The 18467-nt window shown below is 41.4% G+C and overlaps 7 protein-coding genes across 7 annotated transcripts; 3 read left to right on the top strand and 4 right to left on the bottom strand.

The window, feature by feature from the left end:
- Nucleotides 1–45: 45 nt before the first annotated feature.
- Nucleotides 46–408, top strand: LOC138827850 (histone H4). Its single transcript, XM_070023466.1, has one exon. It carries the CDS (start codon nt 50–52, stop codon nt 359–361), a length of 312 nt encoding a protein of 103 aa, XP_069879567.1. The 5' UTR covers nt 46–49; the 3' UTR covers nt 362–408.
- Nucleotides 409–734: 326 nt separating this feature from the next.
- Nucleotides 735–1175, bottom strand: LOC138827849 (histone H4). Its single transcript, XM_070023465.1, has one exon. It carries the CDS (start codon nt 1173–1175, stop codon nt 864–866), a length of 312 nt encoding a protein of 103 aa, XP_069879566.1. The 3' UTR covers nt 735–863.
- A 2792-nt stretch (nt 1176–3967) lies between these two features.
- On the bottom strand, nt 3968–4441 carry LOC138827848 (histone H3). Its single transcript, XM_070023464.1, has one exon. It carries the CDS (start codon nt 4430–4432, stop codon nt 4022–4024), a length of 411 nt encoding a protein of 136 aa, XP_069879565.1. The 5' UTR covers nt 4433–4441; the 3' UTR covers nt 3968–4021.
- A 1067-nt stretch (nt 4442–5508) lies between these two features.
- LOC138827847 (histone H2A type 1-B) lies at nt 5509–5959 on the bottom strand. Its single transcript, XM_070023463.1, has one exon. The coding sequence runs from the start codon at nt 5938–5940 to the stop codon at nt 5548–5550; it is 393 nt and encodes a 130-aa protein (XP_069879564.1). The 5' UTR covers nt 5941–5959; the 3' UTR covers nt 5509–5547.
- Nucleotides 5960–12097: 6138 nt separating this feature from the next.
- On the bottom strand, nt 12098–14035 carry LOC138828374 (histone H2B type 1-B). The gene has a single exon (XM_070024416.1). The coding sequence runs from the start codon at nt 13622–13624 to the stop codon at nt 13244–13246; it is 381 nt and encodes a 126-aa protein (XP_069880517.1). The 5' UTR covers nt 13625–14035; the 3' UTR covers nt 12098–13243.
- On the top strand, nt 13940–14359 carry LOC138828373 (histone H2A type 1-D-like). The gene has a single exon (XM_070024415.1). The coding sequence runs from the start codon at nt 13940–13942 to the stop codon at nt 14330–14332; it is 393 nt and encodes a 130-aa protein (XP_069880516.1). The 3' UTR covers nt 14333–14359.
- A 605-nt stretch (nt 14360–14964) lies between these two features.
- LOC138828372 (histone H3) lies at nt 14965–15626 on the top strand. The gene has a single exon (XM_070024414.1). The coding sequence runs from the start codon at nt 14982–14984 to the stop codon at nt 15390–15392; it is 411 nt and encodes a 136-aa protein (XP_069880515.1). The 5' UTR covers nt 14965–14981; the 3' UTR covers nt 15393–15626.
- Nucleotides 15627–18467: the final 2841 nt, after the last annotated feature.

Below are 18467 nucleotides of genomic sequence, written 5' to 3'. Positions count from 1 at the left end.
ATATATAAGGGTGAACTCTGGCCTTCGCTTAAGTTCTCTGGGTGCAGTCATGTCTGGACGCGGTAAGGGAGGAAAAGGCCTGGGCAAGGGTGGCGCCAAGCGTCACCGCAAGGTGCTGCGCGATAACATCCAGGGAATCACCAAGCCCGCCATCCGGCGCCTGGCTCGCCGCGGCGGAGTCAAGCGCATCTCCGGCCTGATCTACGAAGAGACCCGCGGGGTGCTGAAGGTGTTCCTGGAGAACGTGATCCGCGACGCCGTCACCTACACGGAGCACGCCAAGCGCAAGACCGTCACCGCCATGGACGTGGTCTACGCGCTCAAGCGCCAGGGCCGCACCCTCTACGGCTTCGGCGGCTAGTTCGTGCTGTCGCTTTCATTTGTGAACCAAAGGCTCTTTTCAGAGCCGCCCACTTGTTCAAGAAGAGCTGTAATAGTGTCGGGAGTTACAGGTGAAAGCTTGGTAGAGACATCGCTCTTAAAATGCCAGGTAAACTGGCTGACGGTGAAAAACTGTCACAAAGGCTATGGCTCAGATGGGAGTTTCCCTAGGGCTTGGGAAGCGCATTTAGTAGGCCAGAAAGCCCTAAAACCCCACACTGGCACCAAAGCAAGCAACAAGGCGAGCTACACAAATTTAGCACTTTGTTTCCTGAGCTATTCCTGTTGCTACAAACCTAATGCTGAAAGGAACGCGGCCGTGAAAAGCTGCCAGACAAAAGATGACCCCCCCGAGAGCCTCCTTTATACAGGATACAAATCCCACTTCCCAGGATATGCGCAACTCTTTTTGTAAGCAAATGGGCGGCCCTGAAAAGGGCCTTTAGAATCAAGATTTTTAAAGATGACGGGGTGCGGCGATTTTAGCCGCCGAAGCCGTAGAGGGTGCGGCCCTGGCGCTTGAGCGCGTAGACCACATCCATGGCGGTGACGGTCTTGCGCTTGGCGTGCTCCGTGTAGGTGACAGCGTCTCGAATCACGTTCTCCAGGAACACCTTCAGCACCCCGCGGGTCTCTTCGTAGATCAGGCCGGAGATGCGCTTGACTCCGCCGCGGCGAGCCAGGCGCCGGATGGCGGGCTTGGTGATTCCCTGGATGTTATCGCGCAGCACCTTGCGGTGCCGTTTTGCTCCGCCTTTACCAAGGCCTTTACCTCCTTTCCCTCGGCCAGACATGTCTAAAACTGCTTGGAAAGACCAGTAGGAATACTGTGAGTTTCGCTTTGGGACCATGAGTAATTATAAGCTGCAATCGGACCTAATTGAGAACTGTAAGCGGGAGCGTACTGCTACTGCACCTTTGCTCCGCCCCCTTCGGCCAGCAATCCTTACGAACTGAGAAATGCTTTCGCTTTTTAAGCGCCTGCTGTTTTTTTCTCCAACATTGCTATTTGCACCTCAAGTTGCTGTACGTTTAGCTTTTTAGTAAGAACTTAAACTTTAGTACACTGCTCAGAAAAGACTCAGAAATGTACCACTGTGGTTTATTTATTTCAAGAATTAAAAGGTATCTTGCCTGTAGTAGAAAATTAGTAACTTCTTGTCAAAGGAACAGAGGGTTCTATTCAAGTAAACCTTGTAATTAAACACCCTTGTTTTGTAACTTCTCAATGAAATACCTGTCTCAAGGCCTTATTAGTCTATTCGTGTCAATTTAATTTTCAGGCCTAATTGCAACACTAAGTCTGCAGGTCTGGTTTTGGCACTTGAATATGTTTTGGCACTTCTACTTTCTCCTTAGGAAGAGAAGTGTTAGTTATGCAACAATACAACTTTTGAGTTCCCTTTATAAAACTGTGCAGTAATAATAGCTTTCATGGATTTTGGTGGCCAGAATTAGGATCAGCAAATGCAAAGAAAACAGGCTGTCACAAGGTAGTGCTACATACATGTAATATTGTTTTTAAGCTTTTACTTTTAAAATCTGCCTTGAATTGGAATTTTTCCCTGAGCTCTTGATTTCAAGTTTTAACTCCCAGCCCCATGTCACTATGAGAAAGTGCATATATATTAAAAGTTTTTTTAATAAAGTGCAAGATGTTGCCAAACTTTATTTTCTATTTCTATATGTTCAAAACAATTGCCCCAAAATATTTCATTGTTCTCTTTCTCAAGTGTATGGACAATCACATTAAGTTACCCAGAGCCATGTCATGAGTGCAGTTCAAATTTTCAAATCTCCATGCAGATTTCTCAATTTGGGGTTAAAAATTACTAAAACTTTACTAAGTCACTTTTACTGAGTACATTGGAACATCTACTGCCAATATTTTTGTTGTTCCTGAGAAAAGGTGTAGCCCAGGCTGGATTCAGACCTGTCATCCTCCTTTCTCAGTGTAGGCTGTGATGACTGCTGTTTCCTTCTGTGCTGGACACTACTGCTAAATATTTAAGCCTGAAAAAAATGTACCCTGATTTTGATGTGTTTCTCTTCTTTGGGAAGTTTGATCTTTTCATACAGTAAGTGTCTCTAATCAAAACAGTTTCTAGACTCTAGCTATAAACTTTACTGTCTGGTATGTCACTCTAAGGTGCTTGGAGAAGAAAAATTAACTGAAGACCTTGTGACAACCAATATTTAATGCAGACAATCAATACCATTATAGAGAGGTAAGAAAGACCATACCTGGTTAGACTCTCCTACTGGGTCTCTGAATGTCATAAAATTGATTAAAAGGATGAAAGCACAGCACATTTATTTCATGTTTGTGAGACAGGCTAGGGTCCATAGAGAAATGAAAGCCCTTAACATGGGGAGGGGGGCAGGGTTCAAGGGCAAGGAGAGATAAATTTTGTGTGTGTGTGTGTGTGTGTGTGTATAGGGGGGTCCAGTCGTGGGCCTGAACTCAGCCTGGGCGCTGTCCCTCAGCTTTTCAGCTCAAGGCTAGCTCTCTAACACTTGAGCCACAATGCCAATTCCAGCTTTTTTCTTTTTGCTTATGTGGTGCTGAGGAATCGAACCCAGGGCCTTAAGCATGTAAGGCAAGCGCTCTTACCACTTCCCAGCCCAGGAGAGATAAATTTCTATCTTTGATTTTTCAATGTAGGTTGGCGTTTTTAATTCTAAACTAGGCAGAATCTACAAAAGTAATACAAATAAATTCAGAAGGTAGAGGTTTATTTTATTTTTTAAAAAATCCTAGAGTATAAGAAATACACAACTCAAAAAATTAAAATTTCTATACAGCAGTGTCTAAAATAGACTGCTATCCCAATAACAAACCTGTAAAATGGGTATTGTTATAGTGCATAGCAAAGATGGAAGTAGAAATCAACTCCATGTTCCTAGACAAATTCACTAATTCTAAAGTGAAAAGGTCTCTAGGATGTATGGCTGTCATTCTTCAGCGTATTATTGCATATAATACCCAAGTAAGTTAAATAGTTGAAAATGCAGAAATTACTTTTAAGACACTATTCCCATCTAACTGCCTTACAGTACTTAGTCCCCAAATTCTGAGAAATATTTGTGAAAGTATTTAGCCGGTGAACTCCCTATTTGAATACAGATGTTCCCAGCCATACTCGTTTGTTGTAGGCAGTAGTCATCCAGGTGGACATACACCTAATAAACACATCTTAGTACTCAGGTTTTTATAGAGTAATTGGTTCACAAGACTGTCCCTTAAGACCCAGGTAAAGAATGCATCCACATTCCCAACACATCAGTCAAGCGATCGAATCTATTGTGCACCACTCTACCTCTATTCCTGAAGGCCACAGGAAAGACTCCCAAGGTGTCAGGGTAGGTTTTAAGGCACAACGCGTATAATCCATCGAAAGCACCAGCTGTATGCACTTCACACTGCCTTACATTCTTCCTCACCCACTAAACTTTGTCCACCCGAGAGCTTGTACTTGCAGGCCCGAGTCAATAGCCTCGGATCTTTGCCCACACTGCCAGCTGACACCGTTCAGGTTCTGGAACGCTTGCATAGCATGTGAATACAGCTGCTTTTTGAAACATGTGGGTGGCTCTGAAAAGAGCCTTTGGGTTAGCAGGTACAAGCTTAGGTCTACATTTAAGCCCTCTCTCCACGGATGCGGCGCGCAAGCTGGATGTCCTTCGGCATGATGGTCACCCGCTTGGCGTGGATGGCGCACAGGTTGGTGTCCTCAAAGAGGCCCACCAGGTAGGCCTCGCTGGCCTCCTGCAGCGCCATCACTGCCGAACTCTGGAAGCGCAGGTCGGTCTTGAAGTCCTGCGCGATCTCGCGCACCAGACGCTGGAACGGCAGTTTGCGGATCAGCAGCTCTGTCGACTTCTGGTAGCGCCGGATCTCGCGCAGCGCCACGGTGCCGGGACGGTAGCGGTGAGGTTTCTTCACGCCGCCGGTGGCCGGAGCGCTCTTGCGAGCGGCCTTGGTGGCCAGCTGCTTGCGGGGCGCCTTGCCGCCGGTGGACTTACGAGCGGTCTGCTTGGTACGAGCCATGACAGAGAGTAAGGAACGTCCTCCAGAGACTTGCACTGTGTGGAGAGCAACCCCTCTTTTATACAATCAGACTACCAATGATTGGGCCCACGCAATTCGAAAGTGCGCGCGCTTTTAACTGATTGGTCCATTCCTGTACCAGAGAACCCAGATTACAAACTGCTTTCACTGCCTTAAAAAGGAACAATGAAACCTGTTAAATGTTTTGCGAAGTGGGGAGTGGAATAGGGCAGGCTACAGAGTAGGAAGGGTGTGGTTGATTCATGTATGTGTAAAAATGTTACAATGGACTCCATCATTGTATAATTAATGTTATTATGCACAACAATTTGCAGAGCAAGCGCCTGAGCCTCTTAAGGTTAGGGGGAAGAAAGCTTGCAATTTAGTGAATGAAGCCAATGCCCTGCTCTTTACCATAGCCTTTATTCACCTTCTACATACGTAGCAGGTATGGACAAAATTTGCAGAGCAAGCTTCTCACTCAAAAATTTAAACAAGGCAACCACTTGAAACGTGGAAAATCTCCTGTATAACGTCAATTTACATTTTTTGAAATACCTTATATTGAAGTCAATTGCATATGGGCTTTACTTTTAAGTAGAACTCACTTAAAATGAAAGCGTTTCCCTTGGCATGATACAAGTATTGTAAGCATCTGGGGAAAGCCCTAAATTTGAAAGTTAATCTCAGTATGTCAAATGTGAAGGGTAAAATGGTAACTTTTTCTATTGAGAAGGAATCTCATTTTAGTGAAGCTGGCCAGATACACCTCGAGACCCCACACTAGCCACTGCTACGATTACAGTGATGTACAATGACGCCTGCTTTACTGTGAACTGGCAACGATTTCGGACGCCAGAATTTTTGAAAGCACTGGCTAAAGACGCGACGCATTGCTTCATTCGCCATTTTCTTACATCAATTTCTATAACCAAATGCTGTTTTCTCCTCAAATATTGTTTTATAGAGGTATAGACCGGTAAGAAAACGATTGGTACAAATGAAAATTCCAAGTGACGGCTCATTTTATAGAAATAGTGGATGGCTCTGAAAAGAGCCTTTGTTGTTATCCTGATCTGTCTTGCTAAGAATTGCAAAGCGGTTACTTAACAGGCTTATTTGCCTTTAGCCTTATGGTGACTCTCGGTCTTCTTAGGCAGCAGCACAGCCTGAATATTAGGCAAGACACCGCCCTGTGCGATGGTCACACGACCCAGCAGCTTGTTGAGCTCCTCGTCGTTGCGGATGGCCAGCTGCAGGTGGCGCGGGATAATGCGGGTCTTCTTGTTATCCCGGGCCGCGTTGCCCGCCAGCTCGAGGATCTCCGCAGTGAGGTACTCCAGCACCGCAGCCAAGTACACCGGGGCGCCGGCTCCGACACGTTCCGAGTAGTTTCCCTTTCGGAGAAGGCGATGGACGCGCCCTACCGGGAACTGCAGACCGGCTCTGGAAGAGCGAGTCTTAGCTTTAGCGCGAGCTTTACCTCCTTGCTTTCCGCGACCCGACATAACTGCGGGAAAAACGAAGAACTACACAAGAAAAATGCAGGTATAGTACTGTATAAACGGGGAATGGGAAGTATTTATACTAACTGAAGGGAGCCTGTACGGACTTTTTCCATTGGCTAACATAACCACCAATGGAAAATAAGAATTTTCATCCTTCATTTGCATACAAGCCTGTGGATTTATGTTTGCTTCATTCAGCAGTTAGGCTTGATGCCTTTTTACTTGAATACCAATAACAGAGAGCACTTTAATGATCTACGGGAGACTATTAGGGAGACACAATGGTTCATGTCAGCAATTCTAGCTACTGAAGAAGCTGGAGATTTGAAAGATAAGGTTAGAGGCCAACAGGAACCAAAAAAAGGTGTGAATCCCATCCTGTCCTGCCCAGTAGGATTGAGATACAGTCCTGCTGGCTCTGGACTGGGTAATCCTCAGACCAAAAATTAGGGAAGGGAGAAGCTCTGGAGTTTGTCTCAGGTGGGAAGGCCCTGAGGTCAAACCTCATTACTGGGGGGAAAAAAACCTATAAGCAAGGAGTGGGAGTGTTTTATTCTCAGAGCTGTGCCTCTTGGCCAGTGGTCCTTTTGGGGGAGTCTGGTTTGGATTTTTAGAAAGTAATCTGTTCAGAACAACTTCTGAGTATGTAGAATTAGTGTGGTAGGCATTTTTTTTTTTATGTGTCTGTGGAGAAAGGGGCTTATTAAGCCGAGGCTGGCCAAAACTTGCTATGTAGTCTATACTGCTGTCCACCACCATGCAGTCTCTCAGATCTGGGATTATTTATCTTGTTTTAGCTCATTAGGCCTCATGACAGGAATGGAGGAAGAAAGCAAACGATTCTTCATTGTAGCCAAACTCTTCTTTTTTTTTGGGGGGGGGGAAGGTCCAGTAGTGGGGCCTGAACTCTGGGCCTGGGCGCTGTCCCTCAGCACTTCAGCTCAAGGCTAGCGCTCTACCACTTGAGCCATAGCGCCACTTCCGGCTTTTTTTCTTATTGCTTATGTGGTGCTGAGGAATCGAATCCAAGGCCTCATGCATGCAAGGCAAGCACTCTACCACTGAGCCACCTTCCCAGCCCCCCAAACTCTTCTTAAACTGCCAGGACTATAAGTTCCTGAAAGGACTAGATGATCAGTCCCTGACCTAGGTCTTCTTTCATTTTATCTATGTATGTAGCTGTGAGGGTAACCTTGAAGATATGTAGAGTGTTAAACGCATTTTAATGAGTTTGGGAAGTTTCGTACACCACAACAGTTATTTACCTTGCCAGAGTTAACAGCACTGAGTTAAGACGACTAGAGACTCCCCCATTAGCTGGGAAAGCCTTTCACACCTTGATAAATGACATTCCCAACCTTCCTAACCCTTGCTCTTTTCTCACTTGCCTACAAAATAGCATTATAATTATTCCTGTAAACCCCTCATTTATAATTGGATATTTCTCCTTTCAGATCTGTCAGTTTTTTGTTGCATCTACTTTATATTTAATTAAATTCACACATATTTAGATTGTCTTAATTTTCTCACTCAATGTATATTTTTATCGTTATTCAATATTCCTCTCTGTTCCTGGTCACTTTTTAAATAGCTGATCATTGTTAGCTAATAACACTTCCTCACTCCCCTCTAAAGGCAGTGACAGTAGAAAAATGAATGAGAAATTTTTCATAAATTAGTTTACATATATGGGGGCATATAGCAAATAAAAACGAATACTCAAACACCCAGTGAGATCAACATACTTATATACCCTCCTGGAGCACAAAGGAGGATGAATATTGGTAATGGAGGGATAATAGAGAAAATGAGTGTGTGTGAGTGTGTGTGTGTGTGTGTGTGTGTGTGTGTGTGAGAGAGAGAGAGAGAGAGAGAGAGAGAGTGAGTTGTGGGGCTTGAACTCGGCCTGAGCACTGTCCCTCAGTTCTTTACCTCAAAGCAAGTGTTCTACTGCTTGAGCTACAGCGCCACTTCCAAGAAAATGATTTTTTGAAAAGATTAATAGGTACTGAAGGGAACAAGTACAGAATCTGGTACAGTCTGTCTTGCATTAACTTCTAATTTTTCTCTCCTGAAAGTTATTCTTCCTAATTTGAGATTCCTGGAAGCAGATTCATGACATTTGACTTCCTTTTGAAGGATATGTCTCTGGGTAGATAAGGGAGTTCAGACAGTCCCTCTGCATTTGCCGCTTTCCAAGCACCCTCAGTTGATAAACAGCATACTAAACTGGTATGCTTTGGCTTGAATTTTCTGAACTCACTGAAGCACATAATCATCTCTAGACTTTTAAGGTACTAGAATACAAATACTCTATACTATGGCAATACTCAAAGTGAGAGTATGTACCACAACACACTATGATAATATTATATATTAATTGCCTGGTCTTAAAGCTGATAAGTTGAGGAATAGAAAAATCAACAAAGATTGCTGAATCTTGCTTGCTGTTTTTAATTTTATGGTTTGTGAAATTAAGCAAATGGTACCCAGCTGGAAGTGAACATTGCACTAAAGGAATTTCTAAAGGCTCAGAACCAAGGATCTACTTACACACAAATAAGATGATGGGAGGAACAAGAAACAGGTGTGAGAAAACCCCGATCCCTTCCTAACCCAGTGTAGTCAGTACATGGTTTTAGTCAAAGAACCTAGGAGGAGAGTAAAGGTACTCATTTTCTGTTAAGCTTTCATTTCTTTCATTTTTTTATCCCTATGATTTTTTTTTTACTAATAGCCTCCCTTTTATGATTATTTTCATTATAAACAACAGCAGTAAATAATAACTGCTTATTGTTTTTGGAAAGTTGAAAAAACCTATGATTGACCTATTCCAAATATTTATAATCTCTGAGAAGGATTTAAGTGATTAAGTAGCAGTGCTTGTTCTCCATCCAAAAGAAGGTTTTAAGCAATTGTTATACAAGGGCACAGAAAAGAGCAATCACAGTAACTTAGAAAAATTGAGAGAATTCCTGAGGGAGATATCCAATGTTTATTCAATGTGTGCTTAACAAGTCCCTGGTAAAAGCCAGAGTGTTTTAGGTACTAAAGGCCACAGCAGTGAGAAGACAGCAACATTATCCTCAGGATGATCATTTTCTTGTTGAGAAGGCTCACAGTAAGGTAAATACATAGAAAAAGTGTAGCGTATGAGTGATATGGAAAAATAATTGAATACAGAATGACAATAGGCAAGAACAGGATGAGAAGGAGAGAGCATGTCTTTATTTCAGACATGAAGCCAGCCTATTACCTCAGTAACATGAGAGATATATTAAAAAATAAAACAGGGATGTCAGAAACCAAGTATCAGAAGGTACAGATTTTCTAATTTCCTGACCAAATTCTAGATGATTTGGGATGAAGCATCACATATATACATATATATACATGCAAAAATTACAAGGAATGAATGGGAAAGTAAAGGCTTTTACAGATGAAGGGGGGGGGGGGGGGGAAAGAATTTGTTGCCAGCATACCTATTCTCAAAAGCATAACAACAGGGTATTTGTGGAATAGAAATTTACAGAGGAAATCTGGGAACAGTATAGGAAAGGAATAAAAATTTAAATGCAAAAATTATGGATAAGTATAATACTTTTGAAAATTTATAGAGCAAAATGAGTGACATTCTGTGGTGTAATTATTAATGTCTGTGAAGGAGGTATTTAGGGTAAGTATAAACAAGGCAAGACTGCAGATAAATTAAAATGGATTACAGAAAAATGTTCCAAAAGTTCATAGGAAAACCAGAAATCGAAAAATAGACAAATTAATAACATTTTCAAAAAAGAAAAGAAAAGAAGAAAAAGCCAGAAAAGAAAAGACAATTGCAGTGTTAGGTTAGGGGAATTACATTTCTTGATTATCTTCCATTTTCAAGTGGAACAAATAAAGAACATCCTATAAATTCTTATCCTGTATCTACACAAATAAGAGGCCAAGAAAACTTTTCCTATACTATATCCACTTAGTTGCATTATGTCAATAATAATTCATATGTTAAGTTCTCATATTACATTACTTTTCACATCCTTAAGCCCTGTGATTATCAGAATTATACTAAATGAATATTGCCCAAACATAACAATTGAAATGATTAGCTAACTCAATAACAATGCCCATGCCAACAGTATGCTGTCATATATAACTTCAAATATAACTATAAAATAAAATTAAAGGAGACAAAAAGATAAACCATAAAAACTTCAACTGTAAGGTTGCAAGAGTATCTGTAGGTTTTAGTATCAGATAAGAAGACTTTAGAGGAAGGAAAATGACCAGGAATAGAGAGGGATATGGCATAATGAGAAAAACACACATTCAACAAGAAAATCAAATCTTTAATGTGTGTCAAATCAATGAACTACAAAGAGCATGCAGCAAAAAAGGATATATCTGAAAGGATAAATATACAACTATAAAGTGTTCAGGATACATCTCATCAGCTTATAGAAATCCAGCTTGTAGAAATCTGTCACTTATGGCAACTTGTCAAAAGTAAAAACAAGATTATTCATAGCTCACTGAATTTATATTTAATAAGACATAAGGAATATAGTAGATATGTAATACATCCTTAAATTTGTTCATCCATAGCAACGATCTGGTAAAAAAAAAAAAAAGATTGTAAATAGAGCAACATCCCTAAAGGATGGACAGGAGGTGTGCTAATATCATATTATTATAAAATGTTGCTTTGTTTTGGGGCCTGAACTCTAGGCCCTACCACTTGAGTCACAGAGCTGCTTCTGGCTTTTTCTGCTTATGTGCTGCTGAGGAATCAAACCCAGGGCCTCATGCATGCAAGATAAACTACCACTCAGCCACCTTCCCAGCCCTAAAATGTTTATTGTTCAAATAATAAAGCAATGAGACCTAATTTTTCATGTCTTCAGCAAATAGATTTAAAGGTTTGTTGGTGAGACTATAAGAGGATAAAGCAACTTGGGAATATGGATTGAAGTACTGCCCTTGTATGATTGGAGCCATAAATCTCACTTCTAATACATCCCCAAAAGGAATCTCATAAATTACATGTAGGAAAACATCAAAAAATATTTTCAGAATAACAATAAAATGATTACTAGAGAAAGGAAATTTAAAATGAAATGATTGTTAGAATCTCTTAAGTTAAAAGAATGATAACAATGCTAAAGTATCTCCCATATAACATTTATGTATCTGTGTATAAAGTTTTTGCATAAAGGGAAATTTCTAGTAGGTTAGAAAATGAACCTATAATTGATTTTTGTGGATTTTTCCCCCTCTTTACTATCCTTAAATTCATTGCTGACACCTCTAAAATAACTGATAAATGTACCCAAATTTATTGTGTATTTTATTCAAAAATGAGGTCCAGAAATAAAGCTCCAGACAAGCAAGGATTCCTGTGGATTTTTATGGTCAGTTCAGTGAAGTAGATAGTTGTGAAATGTGTCTACAAGAATCTTGCTTCAAATTGACAGAACAGGAGAGATCACATGGGGACCTCAGCAAGACCTGTGTGCAGAGTCTTCTGTAAGTTTCTGTCTTCAGAGAAAAGATAAGGTCTTATGACCAGCTTCAGCAATTCAAGGAATTCTTTGCTACTTTTTAATGTCTTATTTTAGGGTAGAATGGCTATGAGAAGGTGAGACCTTTGTGCTTCTTTTCTCTCAAATATCAAGGTGTAGTATTTAATAATGTGTCCCATATCAATGAACTGGCTTGAAATTATTAGTGATTATTACCTTACTTTTCCCCTTCCTTTTTCTTTTTGCTTGCTTTTTAATTTTCCTACAGAGTGTTGCTACATGCCCAGGCTCACTAGACTCAATCTCTGGAGACCTGGGATTTACAGGTCTGTGTTACCATAGTCAGTCAAATGATTATCACTTTTAAATAAAGGTCATGTACTATTTCCCCCAGGATGTTAAAAGAAAACACAAAAACTAACTTGAATGTGCTATTAATAGAAATAAGATAATAAAACACTAACAAGTGTTGCAGTAGGCAAAATTAAAAATCAAGTCCCCTGCCCTAGATCAGGGCCAAGGAATTCCAAATCCTTTAATTCTTAACCTTTTACATCTTCCTCCATCTCAGAAACAATCTCAGGACCTTTGCCAACTATGTCTTTGTGGGCTTTTCTTTATGCCAAACTCTGTCATCCTTCAAATTAGGTATAGTTTTATTCCCATCTTATTTGAAAAAGGAGGAAAGAGGTTGGGGATGAAGAGGGGAAGGGGAGGGGGGAGAAAGGAAGCAAGCAGACAAGTTATTGAAGACAAGCTAGGAAAATAATCTCCACTTCAAGAAAGCTCTGTGAAAATGTTGAGAAATAATGCTACTACTAGGAATCTTTTCCAAAGAAAGAATCCTAAAGGCCACATTCTGATATTGAAGCCTCAGTTAGTATGGGAATTAAAAAAAAAAATTAAGGCATCTGTTGACAGTGTTTTGCATATACTGATAGTACTTCTCATACAATGATTTACTTATATCTTGTGTGAGACCAGAAGACAGTTTTAACTTTTACCTTGTTTGGCAAACCCTTCTTTATTTCATCTTAACACAGTGTTGAATAACACTAGATGGAGGGAAAGCTTGTAGTAATTTTTTTCCCTTCACACAACTCCCTGTTCTTCCCCTCCCACATCCAAGGATGCAAATGTTAACTTCTTAATCCAGACCTTTGCCGATTTCTAATAATTACTTTTGAAATCCCAGATTCTCTGCAAAAGAAAACTGCTAACTTCTCCAACTGTGGTCAGTGCAGGTCAGCTGCATTCAGACAGGAAAGAGCGCGAAATTCAAACCCATTGTTCAGGCCCTGAGCTCTGGCCAACGCACACGCCTGTACACAAATGCCCAGATTATCTGAGACGCCAGAAAAATTCAAAAGGCTCTAAAATAGTGATGAGTAAACACAAAAAAGGGAGGAATTGTTCCTGGAAATGTAGGTGCGTCACATTAAGATCTAGTAGAGAATCAAGTACTGTTTCCTTAAAGGAATAGTACAATTTACATCACAGTTCCATCTCTAGGGAACAAATAATTGCCAAATGATTGCAGGCCTCTTAGGCAATCACTTAACAGTTTACCAACAGGAAAAACTCAATTCGCCCAGTATAAATTTACTAAGTCAAGATTATTCAAAATAACTACGATAGATTTACAAACAGCCATCAGCCCTGAGCCAATTTTGAACATCACACCTTAGGGCATAAGGAGTTGGACGCCAAGAGTTTTAGCTTTTTTCATGATAAAGTGTGTGGCTCTGAAAAGAGCCTTTGGATTAAGAAATGTCTAAAGGCAATTACTTGGAGCTGGTGTACTTGGTGACGGCCTTGGTGCCCTCGGACACGGCGTGCTTGGCCAGCTCCCCGGGCAGCAGCAGGCGCACGGCTGTCTGGATCTCCCGAGACGTGATGGTCGAGCGCTTGTTGTAGTGCGCCAGGCGAGACGCCTCGCCCGCGATGCGCTCGAAGATGTCGTTCACGAACGAGTTCATGATGCCCATGGCCTTGGACGAGATGCCAGTGTCCGGGTGGACCTGCTTCAGCACCTTGTACACATAAATGGAATAGCTCTCCTTGCGGCTGCGCTTGCGCTTCTTGCCATCCTTCTTTTGCGCCTTAGTAATGGCCTTTTTAGAGCCTTTCTTAGGAGCTGGAGCGGACTTGGAAGGCTCAGGCATGGCTGTCCAACAACAAAGAAAACTGGTTCTACACTAACAAAAGCAGGATAGTAAGAGGAAATGTACTGTTTTTATGTATAGTCCAGTGATTTAAATGAGGGTTTATCAGTTGTCCCTTCTGATTGGCTACAAAACAATCCCGAAGTAAAGGAGGTTTATGCAAATTGTGGATTTACAGTCTCAGTTTCTATTGGATAGACCCCTAAGCCGATTTTGACCAATAGACTGACTTTATGCTTAAGCCTTACGCTACCTATAAAATGAGGGTTTCAGCCTAAAACGGGTTTCTCTTCATTCTGCTCTAGTCAAATCACTATGTCGGGGCGCGGTAAGCAGGGAGGCAAAACCCGAGCCAAGGCTAAGACCCGCTCTTCTCGCGCGGGCCTGCAGTTTCCAGTAGGCAGAGTGCATCGCCTGCTTAGGAAGGGGAACTATTCGGAGCGCGTCGGCGCCGGCGCCCCGGTGTACCTGGCGGCCGTGCTGGAGTACCTCACCGCCGAGATCCTCGAGCTGGCCGGCAACGCCGCTCGCGACAACAAGAAGACCCGGATCATCCCGCGCCACCTGCAGCTGGCCATCCGCAACGACGAGGAGCTCAACAAGCTGTTGGGCAAAGTCACCATCGCTCAGGGTGGTGTGTTGCCCAACATTCAGGCCGTGCTCTTGCCAAAGAAAACTGAGAGTCATCACAAGGCTAAGGGAAAGTAAATACGGACAAACCAGGGAACAACCGGCCGTTTGTTTCCAGATATCTAAACGGCTCTTTTAAGAGCCACCCACGTTTTCACCAGAAAAGCCGCTAACGCTGTTGTTTATATTGTATTTAAATTATAGCTTGCAGAGAGATAAAGCCACATGAAGGCACATACAGTACACGAGCTAAAACGATCCCTGAGTTATAAAAACGCTATTCTACAGCATTTTCTATTACCTTTCATCAGCTAAGGACTAATTTTGGGGCATGGTGACCACGCCCCAAACCCCAACCCGTAACCAACTAAGGAGGCAGGGTAGTCCGCAAAGCCACAACCTTACTACCAAGATAGGTCTTGTCTCAAACATCGGGGGGGGGGGGGGGAATCTCAGATCACACTCCCTTACTGAAAAATCAAAACGTCCAAAACCGTTATGCACTGCTGTACTTAGACCAAAATCATAGAAGGATGACGGAGGACAATTTGTCCAATCAGATGTTCTTCTCGTGAACCAATCCGCAGGAAGATTCTTCAGCCAATGATTTTATCGCGCGGGAGTTTTTAAAAACATTTCAAGGCCAATCACATTGCTTACAAGCGTATTTAAGGCCAACCTGTAGGCACCTTCGCTACAGGTTGCTGTGTGTCTTCTGTTATTCCAAATGGCTCGTACCAAGCAGACCGCTCGCAAGTCCACCGGCGGCAAGGCGCCCCGCAAGCAGCTGGCCACCAAGGCCGCTCGCAAGAGCGCTCCGGCCACCGGCGGCGTGAAGAAACCTCACCGCTACCGTCCCGGCACCGTGGCGCTGCGCGAGATCCGGCGCTACCAGAAGTCGACAGAGCTGCTGATCCGCAAACTGCCGTTCCAGCGTCTGGTGCGCGAGATCGCGCAGGACTTCAAGACCGACCTGCGCTTCCAGAGTTCGGCTGTGATGGCGCTGCAGGAGGCGAGCGAAGCCTACCTGGTGGGTCTCTTTGAGGACACCAATCTGTGCGCGATCCATGCCAAGCGAGTGACCATCATGCCGAAGGACATCCAACTGGCTCGTCGTATCCGTGGAGAGAGGGCTTAAAGTCCACCAAGTGTTTCTGACTGAAAAAGGCTCTTTTAAGAGCCACCCACAGTTTCACTGAAGTAGCTGTAATATGTTGATTCAGCAGCAAGAAGACAGAGTTTTTTGCAGGATTCTTGCTGGTGAAAGTTAGTATTTAATATGATTACCGAAACTCCGTCATGGGCATTTTCATTATTAAAAACACTTGTTACCGTCAAGTATGCGAGTGTCACATGCAAAAATGTAGCTCTGTATTGCCAGGAGTTTACCATTCTATGTATGTATATGTTCACATGTCACATATAACTCCATATAAGGTACAGCTAAATTTTCTCTTGCCCAGATTTCAAATATTCTCGTCTACATTCTAACAAATCACAAGTCAATTGCAACTGCAAGATTAATAGAAATATTCACCAAAAAAATTTTTTGAGACAAAAAATACTGTAATAAAGCTCCAGATTACTATGGTCTTAGAAATAGAACATCAACATTTGAGTTTTAATAGCTTCAGGGAAAATTCTGAGCAAGATCTTTTTCAATTTATTCAGCCTTCCCTTGCATCGTAACCTGTTTATATTTCACTTCAGTAGAAGCAATCTGAGAGTTAAAAATTGCTGGGTCTGGGATGAGACTCAGGTTTCAGGCTCTTCCTATGATGTTTAGGATGATGGTGTGTTACAAAAATATTTGAAGAAGAAACATCTCAGTGGATATAAAATTAACGTTATTCAATTTGAGCATTCTTTTAAGGTAAATTCTTTCATACAACATTAGTTTTACAGAACCATTCAGCATTGAGTAACATTTACATTTGAAGGTAATAAAATAGGTGTAACAATAAAACAGTGGGTTTGTTAGTTTCAACATCGAAATTTGGTGCTTGTGGAATAGTCAAAATTGAGTTCTCCATGAATCATAGGTTAAGTACTACATGAAGTGACTGGCCTGAGTTATAGTGTATAATTCTTTTTTTTTGGGGGGGGGGGTCCAGTCTTGAGGCCTGAACTCTGGGCCTAGACGCTGTCCTTCAGCTCTTCAGTTCAAGGCTAGCGCTCTACCACTTGAGCCACAGCGCCACTTCCGGCTTTTTTCTTTTTGCTTATGTGGTGCTGAGGAATTGAACCCAGGGCCTAAGGCCTGCAAGGCAAGCACTCTACCACTGAGCCACCTTCCCAGCCCCATAGTGTATAATTCTTAAGTATATTTCAAGGCAAGTCCACTCACTCCAACCCAACGGATTTTAATAATCCCTTAAAAGTAAATAATATTTTACCAGTAAATATCACTTCCAACAATCTCACATCAAATCCATTTTCATTCTCATTTTCTGATTAATAAATTTAACCCTCAAAAGTGTCAAACATAATTTCTTCCTCAAAAGAAATTACTGTTTCTGGGTCAGCTGATGAGGACTGTGGTAACTTGACAGGCTAAATTCTGACATTAGAGTCTGATTTGAGACATGGTTAGAATGAGCCCTCAGGGCATCAGCTTAGTGATGTGCTCTAGACCTCAGAACCAGAACCACAACAAAATGACTAGTTCCTTGGAAGCATGCACATTCTGCTCAGAACAAGTGTTAGGTTTTCCCCCAATAATATGTATAAAAGGTATATTATCTAAGATAGGAGCCATTATTGACTATTTTTAATAACTGAAATATGACCAGACAAATGAACTATGCTTTAAGCGTAAAATATATCAGACACAAACACTTACAACAAAGAAAATGTATTAGCAAATATCACTTGTACAAACAAGTTTCATTGTGATATGCCCATATATATAATGTCCATATAATGCTTTGATAAGATCCAGCTCCTATTGTTTCTTCTTTCCCACTCCTCCCAACACAAAATCTTATATCAGTTCACTAAGGAATCTATTGGGTTAATGATACTAAAATAATTTCACTTGTTTCATTTTATTTTAAAATGGCACTAGAAACATTTAAATTATATGATTTATTTATTTTTGAGGAATTTTGTGAGTATGTAGAAGGTAACTTTGATTTGCTGGTCAGCTCACTAGTTACTCGAATGTTGCCAGGCTTCAGTTTCATCTCTTAAAATGGGAGCAATAATGGTACCTACTTAGTACTGTGCCAAAAATGTATGTGTGGGAAAATATAGAATAAGTGGCTTGGTGTAAATAAGTGCTCAAAAAAAGTTCACTCTATGGGTTGTTGTTGAGACTATCCTTGATCCCTATTCCCAAATCAAATCCTCTAAATGAGGTCTGTTCAGCTCTGGCATTGAATTCAACCACAAAAAAGGCTTCTACATTTCACATAGATTTACATGGCCTAAACATTTGGAGTTTTGCCTAAGAAGAATAATAGGAGAACTTAGTAGTATTTTAGTAGAGTTTTGAATATACTATTACTACTTGTCAATATAATTTTATAAAAGTAGATTTTAAAAGTGAAGAATGATAAAACTACATAAAAGTTGAAAATGAAAACAATGACAAAGGAGGGGGTAACAATGCTCAATAGGAAATGTACTCATTACCTTACTCATAACTGTAACCCCTCTATACAGCATGTTTACAAATAAAAATATATATTTAATAATAAAAGAAAAAGAAAACAATGACAAATATAAGTTTTAAAGGAGATCTATGGTGGAAACAATCTTTACAATTTTGTCAGGGGAAAAGGGGAGGAGAGGTAGGGAAAGGATACAAAGGAGGGGTAACAATGTTCAACAAGAAATGTACTCATTACCTTACTTATATAACTGTAGCCCCTCTGTACAGCATCTTTACAATAAAATTAAATTTAAAAAAAAGAATGTCACCCAATGTGACATATTGCTGAAAGGTTATTTTATGCTGAAGGCAATTGGAAATTAACATAACGGTTCTCCTTGCCCAAGAAAAGAAACATGTGAAATCATTTTTAATTATATGCTTTAAATATATCAAAACCCATTTAAAACAAATATATAGGGCTGGGAAGGTGGCTCAGTGGTAGAGTGCTTGCCTTGCATGCATGAGGCCCTGGGTTCGATTCCTCAGCACCACATAAGCAAAAAGAAAAAAGCCAGAAGTGGCGCTGTGGCTCAAGTGGTAGAGTGCTAGCCTTGA

The sequence above is a fragment of the Dipodomys merriami genome, unplaced genomic scaffold (assembly GCF_024711535.1).
Source record: "Dipodomys merriami isolate MVZ:Mamm:240054 unplaced genomic scaffold, mDipMer1.0.p SCAF_16, whole genome shotgun sequence".
NCBI lineage: Eukaryota > Metazoa > Chordata > Mammalia > Rodentia > Heteromyidae > Dipodomys > Dipodomys merriami.
This window is presented reverse-complemented; position numbering and strand designations above follow the sequence as displayed.